The following is a 22,667-nucleotide window of genomic DNA, read 5'->3' on the forward strand; positions in this document are numbered from 1 at the left end:
TGCGGTGATACAAAGGGTATAGAAATCATTCTAAAGCTTTTTTGTTTGTTCTTTTTTTTTGTAAGAAAACCAGAAGATATAGCAAAAATTTAATAGAATAAAACTTTCAAAAGATCAAGCTCAAAGCCCTGGAAATCTGAAAAGGGAGGGAAGTCAAGGAGAGCGAGGGAAAGCAAGCCGAGGCCCAAGAGCGAGATGTTCTGAACTTCTCTATTGTCTGGAAATATAAAGTCATAACTGATTCTTATAAAATATAATTCCTAAGCTACTATAAAATTCAGGTTTTTAAAGTACCTACTGATGTGTCAAACACCAAATAGATATCCCCCCCCAAAAAAAGAAAAAGTGTTCTTCTGTCTGTTAAGAAGAGTTTAAACTCAATTTAAACTCAACCTTTTTGTTTAAAGAAAAAATAAAAGTGCTATAATTTGTTTTTCTTATTGTAGTTGTTCTTCTTCCATTTGGATATCTATTTCAGACACTAGGAATTGACATGTTTATTACCCTGTTTCATTGGCATGAAGAAAATATTGAACACAAGAGATGTTTTTTGAAGAGGTTGTTTGGGTCAGAGGTTCGGTTATGGACTGCCAAGGGTGTGGGGAGGGGGATCTATGGATGAAGATGTGATTCTGGTGGAAAAACCAATGGTCGCCATGGCAACCCCATGAGAAGGAGGCTTCTGTCCTCTGCCATTGGGACAGATACACAGGCTCCGCCCACTCCCTGTCACGTGTTCCCCCTCCAACCAAACTCCCATCTCAAATACAGATGCAAGCGTTTACCCCCCAAAAACCTGCGTCTTGGGGGAAAAAAAGCTTATTCTTAACATGAGCTCCTTGTTGGCTTTTCATATAAATATAAAGTCACAATGTCTCACTCTCTGTAACCTAACACTGTAAAATTCTCACCTATCTGAGTCCCTGCATCTCAGGTAAAATACAAAAAATAGTGTTTGTTTGTGTTCTCTCTTTCAAATGATAAATCTGGACCTCTTCTCTAAGAGTTTGGCATCTTTATAATTCTATGCAAAACTAGAACTTCCAAACAATGACATAGCATTAAGACCAGCCACGGACCAACACAGAAGAAAAATATTAAAAAAGAACAAAAAATGAAAAAGAAAGGCTCATCGACACGTAAACAACCACCCTTTTCCTCACACATTCTTAAAAAGACACAGATAGTCTCAACACTGAGGAAGAAACAGGGCCTGAACACGGAAAGCTGTACAGATGTTTCAAAGTGGTCAGCTCAGCTGGAAGATGGGCTCCAGATAGCTGTGTGTTCTGTGTGTGAATGTGTGTACGTGTGTGTGCACACGCGCGTGTGTGTGCACACGCTAACCTTTAAATGAGTTCAGCTGCTGCAGGGAGCCGGTTTGCTTTCAGTGGTAACAAGTTTGTCTTGTTTTTCCAAATTCCTCAGGCCCTGACTGAGAATAAACACAAGACCTTAGTGAAGGACTCGAGCTGATCTGGGGTTCGGGGCGATCCTCTCTGATGTCCGTTGTGAAGAATGTCAAGGGCAGGTGGCTACATGGCTTCGGACCCGCGTCAGCTGCCACACTGGTGTGTGCAGAACACCCCGGGGACGTTCTGGGGGGCAAGGGGAGGAGGCTGGCACGGGTAGACAGGCAGGAGGGCAGGGCAGGGTGGCAGCATCTACACACACACACACACACACACACACACACACACATACACACACGTTCTCCACAGAAGGGGACAGAAGTCAGATCTCAGTGTTCAGCTTCCTGGAAGGGGCGAAGTCTTCACGTCTCACCCAGATCACTTCCTCACTGGCGCTGTCCACCCCGCCGTTGACGCCCGAGAGGGCGGCCTGCTTCTTTAGCTGGCTCATGCGCGATGCGTGGCTGTCCAGGCCCCTCCGCTGGCTGATGGAGGCGGCCTGCAGCCGCTCATGGAGGTCTCTGTGCACCGAGGCGTCCTTCACCGACTCGCAGAACTCGTCGTCATCACTGAGGATGTCTGTCTCCTTGATGCCATCCTGGTCCTCGTACTGAGCAAGATCGAACTGCTCCTCCACCCAGCGGTCCGTGTCCCCTGGCCCGGGCGGCTGCTGGGGCTCTTTCTCCGGGCTGCTGGCCGCCACAGCATCTGAGTCAATGGTAAACCTGTTGCGTGCCAGTCGCCGCCTTCTCCTCCCAAGAGACTTGCTTGGGGCAGACACTGCACACACACACATACACACAAAAATATAAAGAACAAACCCCCACGCTTTAGCAGGGGACAAAAACCCAGCGAGCAAAGCAAAGGAACATCAACGCTAAGTGGTGTGTGGTCTGCGGGCCGTGGCGTGGGGAGCAGGGGCTGGGTGTGGAGGTGACCCGTCCACACTGGACTCTTTGCCCTGGCCCACGTGGGAACCGAGGGGATACTGTGGCAGGAAATCCAAGAGCAGAGCGGGTGGCGGTGGGGTGGGGTTTCTGGGAGGGGGTGTACGATAGAGAAATGGGACACAAGGCCCTCTGAGAGAATTCCCTGTGCAACCTACACACCTACCGACAGGCAGCACAGAAGGCTGATGATCGCAAGTAGAACAGAGAGGTTGAGGAGAGTCTTCAGCCTGTGTACCTGTCACAGAGCTAGGACCCAGGCCTCTGCTGCCCTGGGGCTTTAGCTAGACTGTTAATAAGGGTAGAAGGCGGTTTCTGGCCTTGTTTTGTTTTTGGTGCCTGATTTTCTAGGGGTTTTAGGGTGCTTGAGTGCAAGCCCAGGACTTCTCAAAGTTAATGCTCTACCAACTTGAGCCACAGCTCCACTTCCCACACTCTCCTGCCCAGGCTGGCTTCGAACTGTGCTCCTCAGACTTCAACCTCCTGAGTCGCTAGAATTGCACACACGAGGCACCAGCGTCCAGCCAGGCTGGAAGGTTTCGCATCTTCATAGACATCACCGTGCTACATTAACAAGGCGGAAAGCACTGGTCAAATGACAGCGCAACCTCACAGCTTTGATTGTCAAATATCTGGAGGACCTGTGGTTAAAGACACCACATCCCTCTGCAAGAGCACAGGGACACGAACAGCTCTCAGAAACGGGGGACAGCCAACCGGTCCCCCATCCCCTTTCTGACAAAGGGCCATCTGAGCCTCAGGGTTGGGCACAAGGAGCCTTGTGAGTCATCCGTCTTTCCATAATCCAGGCAAAATACCAAGCGAAATGAGAACTGAGCCACAGATGCTACTCAAGCAGTCCATCAACCGTTATAAAAAGGGACTAACAGGTAAGAAGAAAATACCAAATCTTTCAAGTCCTTCCTTTACTTGTACTGCCCCCTGCAGGAAGCTACAACTACTTAACACAAACAAGGTGCCACCCAATCTAGCAAATATTCCCAACACACACACACACACACACACACACACACACACACACACACATACACACACACCACCATGGCTCTCTCCCTCAAGAGCCAAAGCAACACAGGCTTTCCAATGGAGGAGGAGCATCTACACTCCAGGAAGGAGCTGCTGTTCTGAACACCACATCCTAAAAGCTGACAAACAATGCCAATTCTGCAAGAAGACAACTAGTGTCATTCACTAGCAAATGTAGCCTTGATCCAAGCAGGCACGAGGTGAGAGACCTATGCTGGCTCCAGCCCAGCCATCCTCAGCCCCAAGACTCTGTCCATCATCATCCCTCACCATCTGAGTGGCCTGTCATCTCAAACTGGGGAATGAATGGATGCCGGTCTTCTTCAAGGAGGGGACTAAGAACCATTCCAGGGAAGTAAAAGGGGAACAAAATAAAGGAAGAGAAATAAAAACAAAACACTTCTTCAATGGGAAGAAGCAAAATTTCCAACTCAGTATCACCTTAACTCCACCAGAATAAAGCTTAGCTGTCTCTGTTCACTTCATTTGAGTTACCTCAATTCTTCATGGAGTTACTAGGAAGATTCATGAATGATCTGCATGCTGAGGTCTACGGTGTAAAGTGTGATGATTGTCATCATCTTTGAAATGAGCCCAAATTAGGGAGTCGATGGACGATAGGTAGGTGATAATGAAACTATAGTAACACATTAATTAGTGAATATCGATGGTAAGTATTGATACTTTCACTTGCTTTGACTCTGCACATTTTATTAAAAGAAACAGAAAAAAGAAAGAACTTTTTACCTAGGTCATTGGCAGACGTACAGTACTCTTACACTAAGTATAGAAGCAGGAAGTTTCTTTTATTATATCCAAATAGAACAGAGGGAGAAATAAACTACCTAAGTAGTTAAGGAATTGCAGAAGGAAACAGATTGTCTGTCATTAGTGTAAGGGTCGTTAACAGCCTAGTTCACATGAGTGGATTCCTTCAAGTCTTTTAGGGAGACTGAGTATTTCCAGGGTTCATTAATCTGGTCCTGACCTGAACCACTCAAGTACTGTACTTTAAATCATAAAACATGAAAGTTCTGATTATAGTAATTTGCTGATAGTAATTTGCTTCCAAAGCAGAGTGATAAAGACTTCCTTGGACCAAAAATGAACCATGGGGGGGGTGGGGGGGCGGGGAGAAAGAAAGAAGAAGAAATCAATCAGCTGTGACATCAAGGCTTTCTTTTGGTATTTATAAAGGTTATCTCGGTTATGGCTTGGTTTGATTTTTCTTTGCAAAAAGAGATCGGTGGGAAAAGTTGTGTATCTCCTGCAGACTACATGTGTGTGATTGCTTTCATAGCAAATGCAGCTCTAAATTGAAGGTCACTCATTAACAAGTGCAACCTGACCGCTGATGAGTAGATTCCCTGAGGATGGGACACATGTTCCTTGGGCAATCAAGGAGTGGGTAAAAACCATTCTGAAATAAAAACTCTCTCCAGTGAGCTGTAAGAGGTTCATGTGCTGTCTTTATGTGGGGACTCCATGAGACCCTGGCCATGCATGACTCTCGGAGAACCCCTGCAACCAGCGGGGCTGTTGGCTGCACAGTTTCATGACACACACAGCAGATGACTAGAGAGGATTTATAATACCCTTCCTCCAGGCTAAAACTTAGAGCTAGGGAGGTTAGATCTACTTAAAAAAAAATCCTTCTACCATTGACAGTGCTCTCTGCGCCTCTTCAACAAACACCCGGCCAATGGCATGTAAACCTCCTTTACTGGATTCTTCCCTGTAAAACTTTCTTCCTAGATATGTTTTGCCATTTACAATTTTTGTAGTATCACTCTCCCTTCCACACTGCTCCAGAGTGATGGAAGAGTTATGAGTCCTGCAAGAATATTCACTTGGGACCATTTAAGTTCTAGGTCCTGTTTTCCAGCAGCAGCTCCAGGCTGCTTCAAATTAACACTGCGATCAAAACTGAAGTTGCAGGCACAAGGCAAAGGTCAAAATTAAAACTGTATGTGCCATTTGGCTTCCTGAACTAGTATCCTTCCAAAGCAAAGGCCTTTCCCCTGTCGCTGCCTATTTCTCAGAAAGGTCAGTGGCCTCACTGAGACATGACTCACTGACTTTTCTTTGCTAATCAAAGCTGGCTGTCATGCGAAGCAGAGACTCAAACTGCACGCAGGAGAAGCAAGCCCCGCCAGAAAAAAAAAAATGAAAGAAAGAAAGAAAGAAAGATGCATTTGCTTGCTGGCTTAGCAAACGAGAGAGGCGCTCATCAGCCAGCAGGAGGAGGGCAGCAAGAGGAACAAAGGGCGGACCCCAGAAGCCACCAGGAAGGAAACAACAACCAAGAACTTCACACCCTACATTAGCCCTCACCAGGCCACACTCAACTCCTGCTTGACAAGGAGGTCAAATTCCCTGGAGTTCTAGAGCAGAGTGGGGGTGACTGGGATCTTGTAAGTCTGAATCCCCACAGTACCTGCCCTGCTCATGGCTGGCCGGGCCCCTTTCAGAGCACACAACCGCTTTCCTCCAAACGGAACGTACTGCTGGGACGAAGGGAGGCTCTCGGTCTTGAGGAGCTGTCTTCGGTGCTTATCTCGCAGGATCGAATGCACGGCCTTCAGGAAATCCTTTCGACTCTCTGGGGAGCTGGGAAAACAAGCGTTATTTGTTTAAATATATAGTGTAGAGCACAGGAATATCTTCGGGTACCATGAGGCGCAGTCAAACCAATGTCCCCTCAAAGGCCAAAGGTTAAACATTGAAGCCAAGACTCTGATTTCAATGCTCAGCTGCCTCCTTATAGCTAGGATAATGAATTCCACGCTCCGATTCCTTGGCGTTTTGTGAGTCACCTTCTGAGCCTGGTTGGGGCAGAGAACCCCATGGACAAGCGATCAGTGGACGGATTTTGCCAAATTCTGCTCTTGATGCACAAGGCACAACCTTACAAACTTTATAGAACTGTTTTTGAAGGAAGATGAGCCAGAAGTTTCTCGTACCCGTGCAGGCATGGACAGACCGAAACCTCAATGAGCTCATTCGTTCCCTTGAGGGTCATCTTCCCGTTCCCTCATGGGATACATATGACTTGTCAACAAGGTCAAAATTTCCTACCACGCCCTAATTCTCACAGTGGAAAATGGAAAAGTTATTTTTCTTTGTTAAGTTTTTAGTATCACCTTTTATTTTCCCCTTCCTTCCTTCCCCTGTTCTTGACAGGATCCTGCTAGGTAGCTTGGACTGCTCATAAGCCTCCTGCCTCAGCATCCTTATGCTGGGATTATAGGTGTGCCCTACCATGCCCAGCTAGATTCTTGCTGGTTTTACCAAAGTAACTTTCAGCTGGTATTTCTTATAAACAACAAACAGGGAGGATCTAGAAAAGGTCTGTTGAACTCCATGGATTTTGCTAAGCACACATGAATCAGCCTAAACAGCTGCCAGCGAAGCTGCTCAAACCCTGACCAGAATATTTTCATTTGGGGGGGGGGGGGGGATGTCCGGTCATGGGGCCTGAACTCTGGGCCTGGGCGCTGTCCCTCAGCTCATCAGCTCTACCACTTGAGCCACAACGCCACTTCTGGCTTTTTTCTTTTTGTTTATGTGGTGCTGAGGAATCGAACCCAGGGCCTCACGCATGCAAGGCAAGCACTCTACCACTGAGCCACCTTCCCAGCCCCAGAATATTTTCAAAGCTATGTCATTTCTATTCCTGACAGTGTCCTGGGAGACCTGTCCTTTGTTGATCACGGTCACACAACACAGAGAGGTGAGGGAGCAATATGAAACACAGACATCTGAGTTTGAACCCGGCATCCTTTTTCCAGACCATGTTCTGCAGAATATCTTCTCTGAGCCCTCATTCCCCTCTACCCGCCTAAATGAAACTGTGGATGAAAGGTACTCGTCAGACATGTTTAGGAAACGCCCCTTTTTACTCTACTAGCAATAGTATTCTAAAACATCACTAATGCCTCAAAAATATTGATTCTCTTGTGTTTGTAGGCAACCCATAACATCCTAGAATACTACAGTACTAGATTGGCAGAATAAATCACTGAGTACTTATGATTACATGTGGATTATATTCAAAACCAAACAGAACATCATTTGTTGGCACCATCCATCTTGATATTACAGAAGGATCGATGACAGAAAGAGGGTTGAGGAAAGAAGAAGGTGAGAAGGAAGAGAAAGAAGAAAAATAAGAATTACTAAGTGGAAGGCCAGAGTTGAAGTTGAATGTCCACCCAAGAACCACAGGCGATGCAGAGAAGCCTGCCTCCCTATGTGGAAGAGCCATGTCTCCACAGCACCTTCTCACGCCTCCTCCCTCCCAGCAGGCTCTGATTCTGCTGCAGTTTAGAGCTGTGCAAACAATGAACCCAAACACCAAAACACTGAGATAATCGTGTTGTAGGTAAATATGAGAAAAAAGCCCTCCTGGTATGTTCAATATGTTTCAATAGTCTACTTCCCTGTAGAAAGATTTTCCATTAGCCGGGTTACTGTCTGTATTCTAGTACAACTGGTACCATGCATCCATGCTGCTGTGTAGTACCTACTAACTTCTCAGGTGTACTGGGCAGGGCCTCAACTGTGCAGGGCCAGGCTCACCTGCAGCACAGGTGGAAGACCCGCTCGGGCCTCCCCTCTGATTCCGACTTCACATGGACAATTTCACACACGGCATTCGCCTCTGCGTCTAGATATGGTAAAACAAGAACACGTCAGGATACATTGCACTGCACGGCTTACATTTTCACAAAGTCATCTTTCTCATTCTTGGTCTATGATGAAATACTGCAATCGCACAAGACGGAAGACACTTAGGGCTTAGGGTGTGCTAAGAAAAAAACACTAACAGGCCCTTGTCTAACGGCCCTTCAATCACTCAAACTGACTGAGGAAGCCACTTTCAGCTGCGCAGCCTGTCAGCTATTACAATTCAGCGATTTGTTCTTCCTTTGGAACAGTGGGATTAAACAGTACCTAAGACACTCCAGTGCGCGCTGTGCAAACAGGGGTCTGTTTGGAGAGTGTTCATGATGAAAGTACAAGGTGCATTGCTACTCACATGTTATTAGTTAAAATATCTATATAATATTGTATACATGTGTATGCGTTCATGTGTATAACACATAATATATCTCATATATTTCATATATATTCATACATACAAATGTATGTGTGTATTCCATGTAACAAATATTGCATACGTATATATCTATGGGTACATGTGTATGACATATACATGTATAATGTAGCACATGTGTTTGTATGTGTGTATATATACATATATCTCTAAACAGTGTCATCTATTACACATACATACATACATACATGTATACATAAACATATGCAGAATACACATACATACAAATAGAAGATGACTAGAATAACTTGGAACTGTTATTAGGACATTATACGCATCCATTCATTTAATTCATTCACTCATTTAGTTCATTCATTCACTATTTAATAAATGGCCAAGCACATAAGAGGTAATGAAAAGATTCAGGGAAAAGAGATGAGGCTGTAGTGGGACCAGTCCTCTGAATCCTAGTGGAGTAACTCCATCCTGCAGCAAGCCGCCCCTTAGCTGTCCTGATGCTAGACCAGCACAGAGCAGAACTCTCCTTACATGGTTGGTGTTTGATGAGAACAGCAGAATCCGGGATGAGAGCAAATGTGAACATGAACGCGTGGCTCTCCAAGGGTTTAACCTGAGCCTACGTCAGCTCTGCTGCTTTACTACTAGGGGGCACTCTAAGCCCTTTAAGTTCTGCTGCAGACTCAGAGCCATATAAAATTGGAGCATGCTAAGCAGGAGGTGTTGGTGACATGGGTGACCATTTGTGGTCATCCACCATTCTGAGAAATCCCTAGTAAACTAATTTTCCCATCAAGCTGGACTTGTATCAGTCATTCTTTGGGCTTTCAGTATCATACTACTTCAGAGGCAGACATTTCATTTACAATGTCCCAAGAAATTAATTTTGTTTCCATAAATATAGGATTTAAATGTAAACAAAAAAAAAAAAAAAAAAAAAAAAGCCAGGCATGGTGGCTCATGCCTGTAATCCTAGCCCCTCAGAAGACTGAGATCTGAGAATCGCAGTTGGAAGCTAGTGTAAGAAGAAAAGTCTTATCTCTAATTATATACCAAAAAGCCTGAAGTGAGTGGAGCTGTGGCTCAAGTAGTAGAGTACCAGCCTTGAACGAAAAAAGCTCAGGGCCAGTGCCCAAGTCCCAATACAGGCAAAGAAAAGGTTGGATAGTTAGACCAAGAGTGTGGATACAAAAACGAATGCATACACATATAAGAAACAGGAACCCAGCATGTGCCAGCATTTACCTGCACTTGCCAAGGCTCGAACCTGCAAGGCTTCAGTGGGGATCATGTGCCGAAACCGGAAGGGGTCCCACTCCTCGTAGATTGACAGCCTGTGAGAGCCCACCTGCAGGGGAGGAGCCGGCAGTGTAAGAACGGGCTCCAACTTTCTCCAAACCAGTAGGAGAGAGAGTCTCTCCTCAGTAAGTCCTGCACATGCCCAAAGCAACGTCCCCTTCCTGTGTTCTTTAGTTCATGGGGCAGGAATTGAGAAACTACACAGTAAATAAATATGCTGAGTATGTGCAGACAACAAATGACAAGTCAAAGAGAGGCAGCAGCAAGAGAAAAAGGATTTCAAAAGATGGACAAGGGAACAGAGCATGGGAAAACAGGAAGGTTCTGGGCCATGGGGGAAGGTGCACAATAGCTATTCACTCACTACCCAGGAGCCTGCTGCAAGGCAGGATGGATATATGTACAAAAGAAATCATAGTTGTGCGCCAGTAGCTCCTGCCTGTAATCCTAGGTACTCAGAGGACTGAGATCTGAGGATTGTAATTCAAAGTCAACTCAGGCAGAAAAGTGAGACTCTTATCTCCAATTAGCTACCAGAAAACAAGAAGTGGTGTTATGGGTCTAAGTGATAGAAGATTAGCCTTTAGCAAAAGAGCTCAGGAATGGTGTCCAGGCCCTGAGTTCAAGCCCCACAACCAGCCAAAAAAAAAAACCCATAAAGGCTTTTCTCAACTAAGGGGCAGAATGTATAGATGTAAGTGAGAAGCAGATAGAGTACACAGAGAGAATTTCACACTGCCAAGTCTTACAAGTTTCTTCTTCTGTTTGGAGCCATCTTTATAGACGAGGACCACAGCTGTTTTGAACACTGGAAACCAAAAAAAAGAAAGAAAGAAAGAAAGAAAACAAAGGCAGTTAGGGCGTGAACTCTATGGCATTCCCTGCACTGTAACGATCAACTTGTGGTAATAGCACTGAGAAAGATCGTACAATCTCAGTGACTGACTCCAGTACCCCTTTCTCTCACTTACAACTGTGAAGATCAAACGCCTGCTGGGAAAAAGGTTTCCCATGCAAAATAGGCAAGCAGAAATAACTCCCTTCTCAAAATGCTCAGGTAAAATACCCCATTTTAGCTATATTATCCCAAGGTTAAAGTTTAAGCTATACATGTCCAACAAAAACCGATATTCATTTCATCCATTAAGGAATACTATATATGTTGTATTTATTATCTTTAAGTAGTTGTTTAAGTCTAAGCTGTCTATGAATACAATGCATCTTGAACAGTCAGCCCTTTCAATATTCTCACCTGTCCCTCCCCGCCCAACCCTTCCCTCACTCTTTTTTTAAAATAATATATTTTCTTGTAAAGATACTGTACAGAGGGCCTAAAGTTACATGAGTAAGGTACGAGTTACCCCCTCCTTTGTTTTTCCCCTACCATCTCTTCCCTCCCCCCTACCCCACTGAAGTTGTAAAGTTCATTTTCAACATAGTGTCTTGTACATCTCATTGCTACAGTGGGTCAACCTGTATCCTTATTTAAGCATTTTGTTTTTTCCCTTCTCCTCCCCAAATTAGAAAAATGTATATAGAAGATGCAGGGCACAGGAATCAAAACAGTGAAAACAGGAGTTATGCCATGGCCTTCCCTCACTCTTAATTTTGTTGATGTACATTGAAGTGTCCACTGCATTCTCCGCTCCCTTCTCTTCTTCATAAGTCTGTCCCTCTCCCTCGGACCCCACCCCATCCCTTTCAGGTACCTGGGCTTCCCGGGATTTTAGTTTGTTGAACTTGACTTTGCTTTCTAAGGAATTACACTATTTGAGTTCTCCCTTAAATCTACCCTATTTCAATCAATGTATTTGTATACATTTGCATACAAGACAGAAAGCATGCAACCTCTCTGGGCCTGGGTGATCTTCATTTATGCACACTAAAAAACTGAACTCTCTCTGCCTCTCTGCCGCTCTGTCTGTCTGTCTATCTGTCTCTCTCTCTCTCTCTCTCACACACACACACACACACACACACACACACACACACACACACACACACATACCTACTCATAATTGGAGAGATATAATTCGTTTTTTGACCTAAAGAAAATTCTTTTTGTGTGCTGGTGACCCCACTGTCCAGTGCAGTCCCAGTGATAATAAGGCTTTCTATTGGCAGTACGCTGTGATTGTGTGGTCTCTTCTGACGGCCTTCTCCACAACACCTTGCCCTTTTCCCCGTGTGAAGACCAGGCTAGAAGGTGTCATCTTGGGAATGTAGGATCTTGGCATACAACCTCCCCAACTGCGAGAAATAAATGTCTGCTCTGTGTTAGCCATCCAGCTGGCAGCGAGCTGTTACAGCTGCCCCAGCGCCCCAGACAGAAACAAGGGGCCAACGTCCCCTTTCTCCCACTCACATTATTTCCTTATTCCAAATCTATTCCTTTCTCACTACATGAAGTCTGCAAAATTCAAGGGTCAAGTCATGAAACATTCACAAGGCGGGCTCTAAAACTGCTAGCTTGCAGCCCAACTCAGAAACAAGGAGATGTTTGGTGTCACTTACTGGGGAGTCTATGTCCCAGAAACAGTCCATACACGCAATGCCACAATGTTGAGGCCACCCAGCTGCTTAGAGAAATGGTCATGCCCACATCTATTAAAAATCATATTAAGTGAAGTAAACCAGACCCAAAGAAACACAGGCTCCATGGTTTCCCTCATTTGTAATAATTAGTATATGTCTAGGATGGTCCTAGAAGCGGATCACAACAGCTCAATATATGTACATATGACCATATAAGATGATGCTAAGAGAAATGAACTCCAGGATCTGGAAACAAGAAGTTTTTCTTTATTGTTGTTTTTAATGTACTGTGTGAAGTTATTTATTTTTTTCGTTCTTTCCCCCCCATGGTTTATTCCCTATTGTCACTATATTTGATTTCGGTACCCTGGGTACTGTATATGCGTTTATCTGAATTAGGTAAGGGAAGGGGAACACGAAATGGTAGGACAAAGGTGAACCAATGCAACAGTGATACTCACAAGACAGTATGTTCGAAATGAACTTCACAACTTTGGGGGGTGGCAGTAGGGGGAAGGGAAAGTGAGAGAAAAATGAGGGAGTGGATAACAATGCTTGATAAGCAATGTACTCACTACCGTATGTATGTAACTGTAACCCCACTGTACATCATTTTGACAATTAAATTAAATTAAAAAAAAAAAGCACTAAGGAGCACAGACAGCCCAAGAGAGACAAGACCACCCAACAAGTCTGAATCTAAGACACAAGGTGGCGGTGAGGAGGTGGCAAGACCTCTTGTCCTCCCAAAACATGTACCTGGCAAGGCCACCAAATTCTTAAAGCATCCAGTGCTTTTGTGTGTGTGTGTGTGTGTGTGTGTGTGTGTGTGTGTGTGTGTGTGTGTGTGTGTGTGTGTGTGTGTACATGTGTACCAATATTAGGCTTGAATTCAGGAGCTGGATGATGTCTCTTAGCTTTCTTGCTCAATGCTGGCACCCTACCATTTGAGCCACACCTCAACTTTGAGATTTTTGGAGATAAGACTATCCTGCCTGGGTTAACTAAACTTTGATTCTCAGATCTCAGCTTCTGGAGTAGCTAAGATGGTAGGCATGAAGCTTACATCTATACTCTTTTAAGTTAGTCTCATTGAAATATCATTAAAAGTCACAGTGGTTTTTGATACAGCAGGGACATCACTAACTTCTCAACGAACCCTAAGTGAATCTAAGTGGGAAGCCCAAGCAATCTTTGTATTAGACACTCTAAGCAAAATATTACCGTTTGAGAATTCTTTGCTCACATCAGGGAGTCGAAGAAAGCAGCCAGCCCCTCCCCTCTCCCCAGACCCAGAGGAAGAACGCAGGAGAGACAACGGTAACAGTCAGACTCCTGCGGAGGTCAGGAAAACACAACACCTTGTTGTTTTGTTTTTCCCCAGGATAAAACAAAAGTGTAGCCGGATGACTTTTGCGGTCAGGAACAGCACTGACATCCAATGACACATTCGCACTCTGCCAATGGCAGCCATGTTCTCCTGGTACGGGCACAGCTCCCAGAAGTGAATACACTGGAACCCTATTGTGTCCCCAATTGTGTCCACACACATCTACCTCCACAAATATCAGCAGCAGTGCATCAGATCGAGGCTCCTGGAGCCACAAGACTTCTGATAACCAGCTTCCTAAATCCTGGTACTGTATACAGCACGGCAGTCCGAATGGAGTCAAAACGTAAGATTTGGGGTTTTAGAAACAGAGTCAGTTTCCTCTTGATTTTTTTTAAATTTCACTTTTCCTTGGTTTATTATTCATGTGTTATTATTCATGGCCCAAATCTTAAAAATGAATTTAAAACAATTCTTTACCTGCCTGTGTGTTTTTTTCTGGGATAGATTTAGTCATAGCAGCCGGGTGGCCTCGGACAGTGCATGCATTAACTAGAAGAAGTTTAATTTCATATTGTGCAGGAAAACCAATCCAGCAAATATTATTAGCTTCATTTGAACAAATTATGTCTTGAAAAAGACATATTCTTCTGGAAAGAAAGACAGCTGTTTCCCTTTCCTTCAAAGCCCTCTTCTGATACATACCAAAGGCTGCCAGATCCGGTTCCTTTTTCCACTTCCCCAGCGAGGCAGGTGGGTTTAGCCAGATGACCGTGGTGTGCAAAAGCAGGTCTCCCATGCTCAGATCTGCGACCTGCCGAGTCAGAGACAGCGCAAAACTTACTGAGTGGAATGATCCCAATTCAAGTTTTCATGGAGTCTTAAACTGTGGCATGCCGGTGTCCATTTTGGCTCCCCTATCTTTCCTAAGTGCCCCCCAGCCCCATGCTCATCTCCTCCTTCTCCATTTGAATGTGGGAAGCAAGATGGACGATCATATTCCACTGGGCGTTGGGGACCCAGATCTCAATGGCTACCATTCCTCCCACACTCCTATGGCTCCACTCAGTGTTAGTAGCACTTTGTTTTCATGTAAAGAAAAGTGACTTCTCAATGTTTCAGGTACAACTTGTTCACTTTTCAGCCTTCCTGTCACTATTTCTTCTAAGTAAATCTTTGAGTAGAGAAAGAAAATCGGGTCTGTTACTGAAAAAACTTTGTAGTCATTCAAAACAAACTGCTGCTGTTGTTGTTGTTGTTGTTATTGTGGTGACTATGATTGTGATTCTGGCATTGGAATTCAAGGCCTTGTATTTGCTAGACAGGTGTTCTACCACTGAAGCCTGCCTCTAGCCCTTTCTAGTTATGTTTCAGGTAGGCTTTTGCTTTTTGACTGGGTTGGCTTGTACTGTGATCCTCCTATTTATGTTTCCCTCATAGTTGGGATGGTGGGTGCAGACCATCACACCAGCTTTACTGGTTGAGACAGGGGTAGAGGTGGGGAATGTTCAGTCCAAGGGGTGTGTAAGCCCTCTAAGCCATTTCATATGTGACAAAACAGACAAATACTCTTGTCAGTTTCCCAGGGACCATCTGCCCATATTGGTAATTTATATGGTTCATGAATTATGTTATAAATATCCAAATGATGTTTGACAGATGAAAAGTTCCCTGAGATAGGGTCTTGCAAACCTTTGTCTGGACTGGCCTTGAACCACATCATCTTTGCCTAAGTACCTGGAATTATAGGAATGAGCCAGTAGCCCCAGCCTCTTATTTAGATATTAGAATAATATCCCAGAGGTCTCAAAGATGAAAAGCTGAGCATCGGAAACATGTTTCTTATATGAATTCCACCCAAGGCTGGGTGTGATGGCTCATGTCTACAACCTCAGCTAGATCATAGTTAGAGGCCAGCCCAGGCAAAAAGCTAGTGAAAAGAGAAGCTGGTACATATCTGTAATCCCAGCTACCTGGGAAGAGGAGGTAGGAAGATCATAGTCAAGCCGGTCTAAACAAGAGCATAAGACCCTATTTTTTTTTTAAGAAAAAAACTAAAGCAAAAAAAGGGCTGGATGTGTGACTCAACAAGTTGTAGAGCACTACCATAGTAAGCACAAGGTTCTGAACTCAATCCCCAGCACTTGAAAAGAAAATTCATGTTGTAACCTTGGTTACACCCACAAAAACAGCAATGTAACTACTGGCCTTCCAACTATCGCCTCATTTAAAGACAACTCGCAAACCCCAGCGTTACTGGGGTACCCTGAGAAGGAAGGAAGGAAGGGGCTCCTCACCTCTTTCTTCTCACCAGTCTGCTCGGCAATCAACTGGTCAAACACAGCCCCGAATTCTTCATGAATTTTCTGCATCTCATTGATATGACTGGCAACCTTGTTCATCGTCTTGATGGCCACTAGAAGGACATGGCTTGTGAGATGAAGAGGCTTTGCACAGACCCTCCGACAGACCATCCCATGACAGGGGCACACTCACCATCCAGGTGATAGTGCTCCTCGCTCTCCGCGTCTGTCAGCGCGAAGAGCTCCTTGAGCAGAAGCGGGTACTTGAGGATTCGCTGGATGGGCTTGATGAGGTAAGACTCCAGGGTGGACGAGTGCTGCTGTCTTGGATTCTGAGCATCCAAGAATGCCTTGAAGGCCGTATCGGTTTTGGCTGGAAGGATGGAGACACAGGTTCCAGTCAGGCTGATTCTGATGCTTTGACATTTGGACCCCTACTGGTTCTCCTAATGGCAGCAAAGGACTTGCCCTCAAGTGACTCACTGTCCCTATACAGATGTCTCCACTAGGAGGCGCTGACACTCGGGGCCACTGTGTCCCCAGCCTCAGCCCAGGCCAAGGAGACATAACCCAGTGCACTAAATAACTCAAGCTAGAACTGCTAAAGCTGCTTCCCACCCTGATCTCTTCCTCCCCACAGACACCACAGTGAAGATTCCTGCCCCTCTGCTTCCAGACCTTCCCCACACAGCCCTGCGTGGCACGTGGCCCCTCTTCTTGGGACCTGTGAGGAATCAACTACAGTCCTAAAGAATCTCAAAACTTTCATCTTAAATTCTCTTACCCTGCCTTTCTAAGCTTTTATGCATACCACTGTGGGCAGAACCTCTTCTATAACAAGAAAAGCAAAACAAAAAAAAAACAAAAAAACAAAAAAACACTCAGGGAAACCAGTCCCCTTGCTGGTGGCTCACACCTGTAATCTCAGCTACTCAGGAGGCTGAGATCTAAGGATCTAAGAGGCAGAAAAGTCTAAGGTGCTCTTATATCCATTTAACCAGCAAAATGCCAGAAGTAGAGCGGGGGCTCAAGTGGTAGGACACCAGCCTTGGGTAAAAAAGACAAGCAAGAGCACAATGCCTTGAATTCAAAGCCCAGTACTGACAAAAGGAAGGGAGGGAGGGAGGGAGGAGGGAGGGAGGGAGGAAGGATAGGGAGGATAGGGAGGATAGGAAGGAAGGAAGGAAGGAAGGAAGGAAGGGAGGGAGGGAGGGAGGGAGGGAGGGAGGGAGGGAGGGAGGGAGGGAGGGAGGGAGGGAGGGAGGGAGGGAGGGAGGAGAAGGAGGGAGGGAGGGAGGAGAAGGAGGAAGGGAAGGGAGGGAGGGAGGGGAAGGAGGGAGGAAGGGAAAGAGGAAGGGAAAAGAAACGGCAGCAGCACCAGAGTCCAGCTTAAGTGGGGTGAGGGTGGAGCTCAGTAGTGATCTGTTCAATGTGGATTCTGCTCCCGCTGTTGGCATCCTAGGTGGGGGTCTAAGACAGCACCTTCCTCTCCAGCTCATTCTCATCTCTGTCCCAAGCTCTGGAGAGCTGCAGGGCTCCAACAAGCAGGGGACCCCTGTAGCAGGTGATTAGGAAAATGGCGAATGCTGTCCAGGTAACAAGGTAATGTTGGAAGAGGGAAGGACAATACGTACAAGTGACTTAACAGTTTTGCTTCCTTCCTTCCTTCCCGATACTGGGGCTTGAACTCAGGGCCGTCCACTGTCCCTGGTAGGTCATGACAGCGGTGAGAAAGGGATGGGCCAGACTCGCAAGGCTTCAAGCCCCTTCCACCTTCTCTTGCTGCATCTCTTCCACCTGGTTCTTCCTGAGTTCTTTATGATAAACCAGCAAACCAACCCAACCATCGTCTGAACACTCATCGTTCACACTCAGACCTCCCATTATCCTCTGGAAATCAGCTACAGCACCCCGGGGACTCACTACTTGTGTGACAGGGAACTCAAGCAGCTCTCAAGTGAGTACATAATCACCTTTTAAAACCTAGTGGGCACATATTTACATACGTATCATTCGCATACATGACTCACACGTGTATATAGATATAACACCTATCTCCAGTCCCAGCAACTAGAAGTACACGCTAACACCGAACATTGAAAAAGCTCATTGTGAAATTGTCATGTGCATCCTCTGTCTTTATAGTTAAGTAAAACAGCAACTGTGAGGAAAGACCTCACACAGCCATTATTGTCCGTCTCTGTTGTTCTATTAAGAGGAATCAGACTTCTTGGGCTCAGCCATCGTTTCTTCTCCTTTCAAAGAAATCACTGGGAGTGAGTGAACCACAGCCAAGAGCCGATGAGCCAGGGAAGCTGGGACAGACCCAGAGCCGAAGTGTGGAGAAACTAGGGCTCACATGTGGCATCCCATGTCTTAGACCCTATCGGGAAGAGGCCAGGAACCCCAGCTCCTGACGTGCACCCCACAATTCTCAAGTCCAAAGTGTGGGCGTGGCTCTCTGACCCATGAGATATGTTTGCTATTGGGCTCCATGAGCCACAAGAGCATCCCTGGTTCTTTCTGTCTCTTCCTTCTCTTGGGTCATTTGGAAGTCAGAAAAAAGTAGGTGGTGCCTGCTGTTTTAACAGATAGTTTTTGATGGCAGTATAATGTTTTTCAGGTGCAAAAGATAATGTTATTTTATTCAGAAAAATCCATGGGGGGAGAATTTCATCTGAGTGATGAAAAAAGTACTGATTGCTCAAAGGAATATAATGGGTATATAATTTCATTATAGAGCCAAGTACTCGAAAATGGTTACTTTAATAATTGGCTGGCAATTAGCAATCAATAAAGGTTTTATAAGAAAAGCACACACACAGAGAACCCATATGATGAATGTGACATGTAGATCAGATAGCAGAACAAGGAAATTTCTAGAACGCTTTTCTGTAGACTAGCACTATCACTGTGTCTGTCAGTACCTGGAGGAGGATCTTTCATCATCCAGATTATCACTCTGCTAATATTTCCCATAATGCCAACCCAGTTCTCTTTGGTAGCAACCTGAACACATGCATGAAAATTATTCACATGCCCAGGGCTCTGATCAGCAGGCGTCTGCAGGGCAGCCACACTGGAATATATATGTACCAAATGGTAGTACATACAGTATATGAATATCCGTATTAGGTAGACAGAGGGGGTGCTGGAGTTTGAGCTTAGAACCTGAACCAGGCCTTTTTGCTTTTAGATTATTGTTTGCTTTTTTTAATGTTTTTGGCAGTCTAAGCTTTGAATTCAGCACCTTGTGCTTGCTGGTCCCCTACTGCTTGAGTCATGCCTACAGCTGTTCCTTCTGCTGGCTCAGTGAACCTGACCGCCAGAGCTGGCTTTGAACCTCAGCCCTCTAGAGCTCAGCCTCCTAAGTAGCTAGGATTACAAGTGTGAGCCAGTGACTGTGCTTAGGTTGTTGTTGTTTTTTTTTTTTTTAAAGATATAATCTCACATTTTTGTCCACAGGCAGCTTATATCATGATCCAGCTACACACGGGATCACAGGCACACCTCTTTGCGTCTGACTTATTTGTTGAAGTGACCTTGAATTTCAATATTCCCAATCACTACCTCTTGAGTAGTGAGGACTACAGATATAAGACACGTTCCTATGAAACTGCATTCTACTTGTTAACCACCATCTAATGCCCCCACTCCCTGTCCTATTATGGTTAGCCTCTGCTAACCGTAATCCTAGCATTTATTTCTATGACATCAACTTTTACCCATTACCAAACGCCACACACTGCACTATGGAAACACAACTACTAGAGAACCCTTCTCAGAACCCTTAAGAAAGGTATCTGGGTCATGTGCTGGTAGCTCATCCCTGGGCGGGGGGGGGGGGGGTAGAGAACTGAGGATGGTGGTTCTAAGACAATCTGAACAGAAATGTCTATGAGACTCGTATCTCCCGTTAATTAATGAAAAGGTAGAAGTAGAGGTGTGGCTAAGGTAGTAAAGTGTTATCCTTGAGTGAAAAAGCTAAGTAAGAGTGCAAGGCCCCAAGTTCAAGCCCCAGTGTTGGCATAAAGAAGGAAGGAAGGGAGGGAGGGAGGGAGGAAGGAAGGAAGGAAGGAAGGAAGGAAGGAAGGAAGGAAGGAAGGAAGGGAGGGAGGGAGGGAGGGAGGGAGGGAGGGAGGGAGGGAGGGAGGGAGGGAGGGAGGGAGGAAGAGAATATCTGGACTGAGGATATAGCTCCATGATAGGACTAAAAAGGGGAAGGGAGAAAAGGAAAATCAGCTTGCTGATACAAAAATCTGTTCTGGAAAAAATAACTGTAACCAGAGCAATTTCCATGAGTAACTGAAATAACTTGAGTAGTGATATCAGGAGCTATTATCAAACAGCCAGGGACAAAAATAGGCAAAGGAAAGAAGAAATTCCACAAACAGGTATAACAAGTATGGTGCTATTAATAGAAAGGAAGGAAAATCGGGTCTCTGCAGGGATTTTTAAACTCTCTAGGATTTTATATAACCACAAGATGCTCCATCTATTCCTATCCCAAATGGCTGAGTCCAAACTCCCATTACAAAGAAAACAGATGGAATGAATCATTTGTGATATGAACATATTTGCTTTCTCAGTACCTGTGTGTGGCTTATGGGAATGTCTACTTGGCAATGAATGATTCTTAGAATTCGGCCTCAAAGGCACCAACCCCAGTGAGCCACACAAACGTGAGCCGACACGTGACAGCCCCTCCACCCCCAGTCCTCAGAGGGCTTACCTTTCACCAGAACCTTGGGGACTTTCGTGTGGCTGGCACAGAAGGCACTGTAGAGCTTGAAGCGGTCGGCGTAGTACAGAAAGGATCCCCCCAGAGAGAACAGCACTTTCTGGAATTAATGAGACAATGCATAGTCCATTCATTTTGCTTCCCATGCCGACACATCAGCAGGACATAGCGGGGAACTCACCTGTGCCTGAGCTCCCCAAAGTGAGCGCCATCCAGTCTCGTTAAAGCCTTTCATTGCTCACCCAGGCCCTAAAATTAACTCTGAGAAACCCCAGGGGACTCAACGTGTGCAATAAATGTTGGATTTTTGTCTTCTCAGTATTTACAGAGCTATCCCAGGGTTCCCAGGTCTGTTTGAACGACCTATATGTGATGTCTGAATGCCAATGAGTAGAAAAATATATATGTATATAAAATTATATATATATATATTTATATATTTCCTCATTGACATTTGTGTGTGTGTGTGTGTGTGTGTGTGTGTGTGTGTGTGTGTTCTCATGAGCTTATGCTGAGAGACACAAGTGACAAATCAAATAAAGGTAGGAATGGCTCATGCCTCCAAAATGGAAAACACATTTCCCTGTCCTTCCCCCACCCTCTCACAAACTACTCTCTGCTCTAGCAGGAAGCAGGTAAGAATATAAGCGATGCTAAAGCAGCGCACACACACTCAGCTAGGGAAATTAGGTGTCATCTCTTCAGTCTGCACACCCAGCGGCCTGAGCACTGGGAAAGGCCTGCTCTGCCAGCATGTGAGAACATCTCATGTGGGATACTTCTTAGCACACATTTCATATGAATGAATGAGCCTCAGAACAAACATTACCCAAACTTCACACTCACTGATCTAGTCTTGTTCAGAGACGGGCTTCATTCATTCAGGCTTAAAAGTTAAGTTCCAAGCAAGGAATTAAGATTTTAAATTTGAGTGATAACCTGCTCTCCCAAGCACATACATTTGTGTGTGTGTGTGTGTGTGTGCACACATGTGTGTATGCATGTGTGTGTGCATGCGAACACACATGTGTGGAAATAGGATGGACTTGAACTCGGAGACTTGTGCTCACTAGGCAAATGCTTTACCACTTTCTCTCTCTCTCTCTCTCTCTCTCTCACACACACACACACACACACACACCCCGCTCATTTGTTGTTGTTGTTTTATGCCAGTCTGGGGCCAGACATTGTTCCTGAGCTTCTTTGGCTCAAGGCTAGTGCTCTACCACTTGAGCCACTGCACCACTTCTGGCATTTTCTTAGTAGATTATTGAAAATAAGAGGCACTGTCATTACTGCCCTGAGCCAATGGCACCGGGCTCGCCCCGCCCTTTCTAGAAGCTGTACTTTGCTTCTCATATGTGCTTGTGCCCAGCTGGCCTGAGACCCAGCCCTCCCAGCTCTGTCTCTAGAGTAGTTGGGATCACAGGCACGTTTCCCCACAATTTAGCCCCCCAAAGCATACACTGTTTCTAATACATAATGTAAAGTAAGTTCTGATGGCCTTCTGACTGAAAGAAACAAAGTTTAATTTGGGATCACACGAAGACCTAACCACCCTTCCTATATATGTTCTACCCCCGTCAAACCCAGCTCCTCAGAGGCAGCACAGAACCCACAACCCTGTAAGGCCTCTGAGCCAGGGTCAACAATAAAAGCTTTCCAACAAGAAAAGCCGTGGAAGATCAAGCCTTATCCCTGTATCCACACAACAGATATTCCTTTGCTTAGCTTCATATTTACTAAACACCATATAGTAAGAACAGGTTAAATAGTTAAGTTATTTGCTTATTCCTCTGGTCTGAAAAAATGATCTCAGGGCATACTGAGATCAGTACTGCACGCAAATGACACGAGGGGTGTACATGCCAGCATCCATCTTCAGAGGCTCCGCACGGGTTCAGATACATAGCAGTTCCCAAGATAAAATGTCTCTGAACTTAGGAACGTAACAGGAAGTAGAACCAGCCTGCCTG

At 45.3% G+C, this 22,667-nt stretch overlaps 1 protein-coding gene across 1 annotated transcript in view; it reads right to left on the reverse strand.

The window, feature by feature from the left end:
* Positions 1-445: 445 nt before the first annotated feature.
* Positions 446-22,667, reverse strand: part of Tiam1 (TIAM Rac1 associated GEF 1) — a 347,016-nt gene continuing 324,794 nt past the window's right edge. The window contains exons 21-29 of the mRNA XM_042687299.1: positions 20,683-20,791; positions 16,144-16,323; positions 15,945-16,063; positions 14,353-14,461; positions 10,532-10,590; positions 9,729-9,831; positions 7,988-8,075; positions 5,844-6,016; positions 446-2,192 (exon numbers count right to left, since the gene is read on the reverse strand). Coding sequence (XP_042543233.1) covers positions 1,735-2,192; positions 5,844-6,016; positions 7,988-8,075; positions 9,729-9,831; positions 10,532-10,590; positions 14,353-14,461; positions 15,945-16,063; positions 16,144-16,323; positions 20,683-20,791 — 1,398 coding nt within the window. The 3' untranslated portion in view covers positions 446-1,734. The remainder of the gene's footprint in view (positions 2,193-5,843; positions 6,017-7,987; positions 8,076-9,728; positions 9,832-10,531; positions 10,591-14,352; positions 14,462-15,944; positions 16,064-16,143; positions 16,324-20,682; positions 20,792-22,667) is intronic.

This window comes from Dipodomys spectabilis, unplaced genomic scaffold (genome assembly GCF_019054845.1).
Source record: "Dipodomys spectabilis isolate Male_0828 unplaced genomic scaffold, ASM1905484v1 ptg000107l, whole genome shotgun sequence".
Classification (NCBI taxonomy): Eukaryota; Metazoa; Chordata; class Mammalia; order Rodentia; family Heteromyidae; genus Dipodomys; species Dipodomys spectabilis.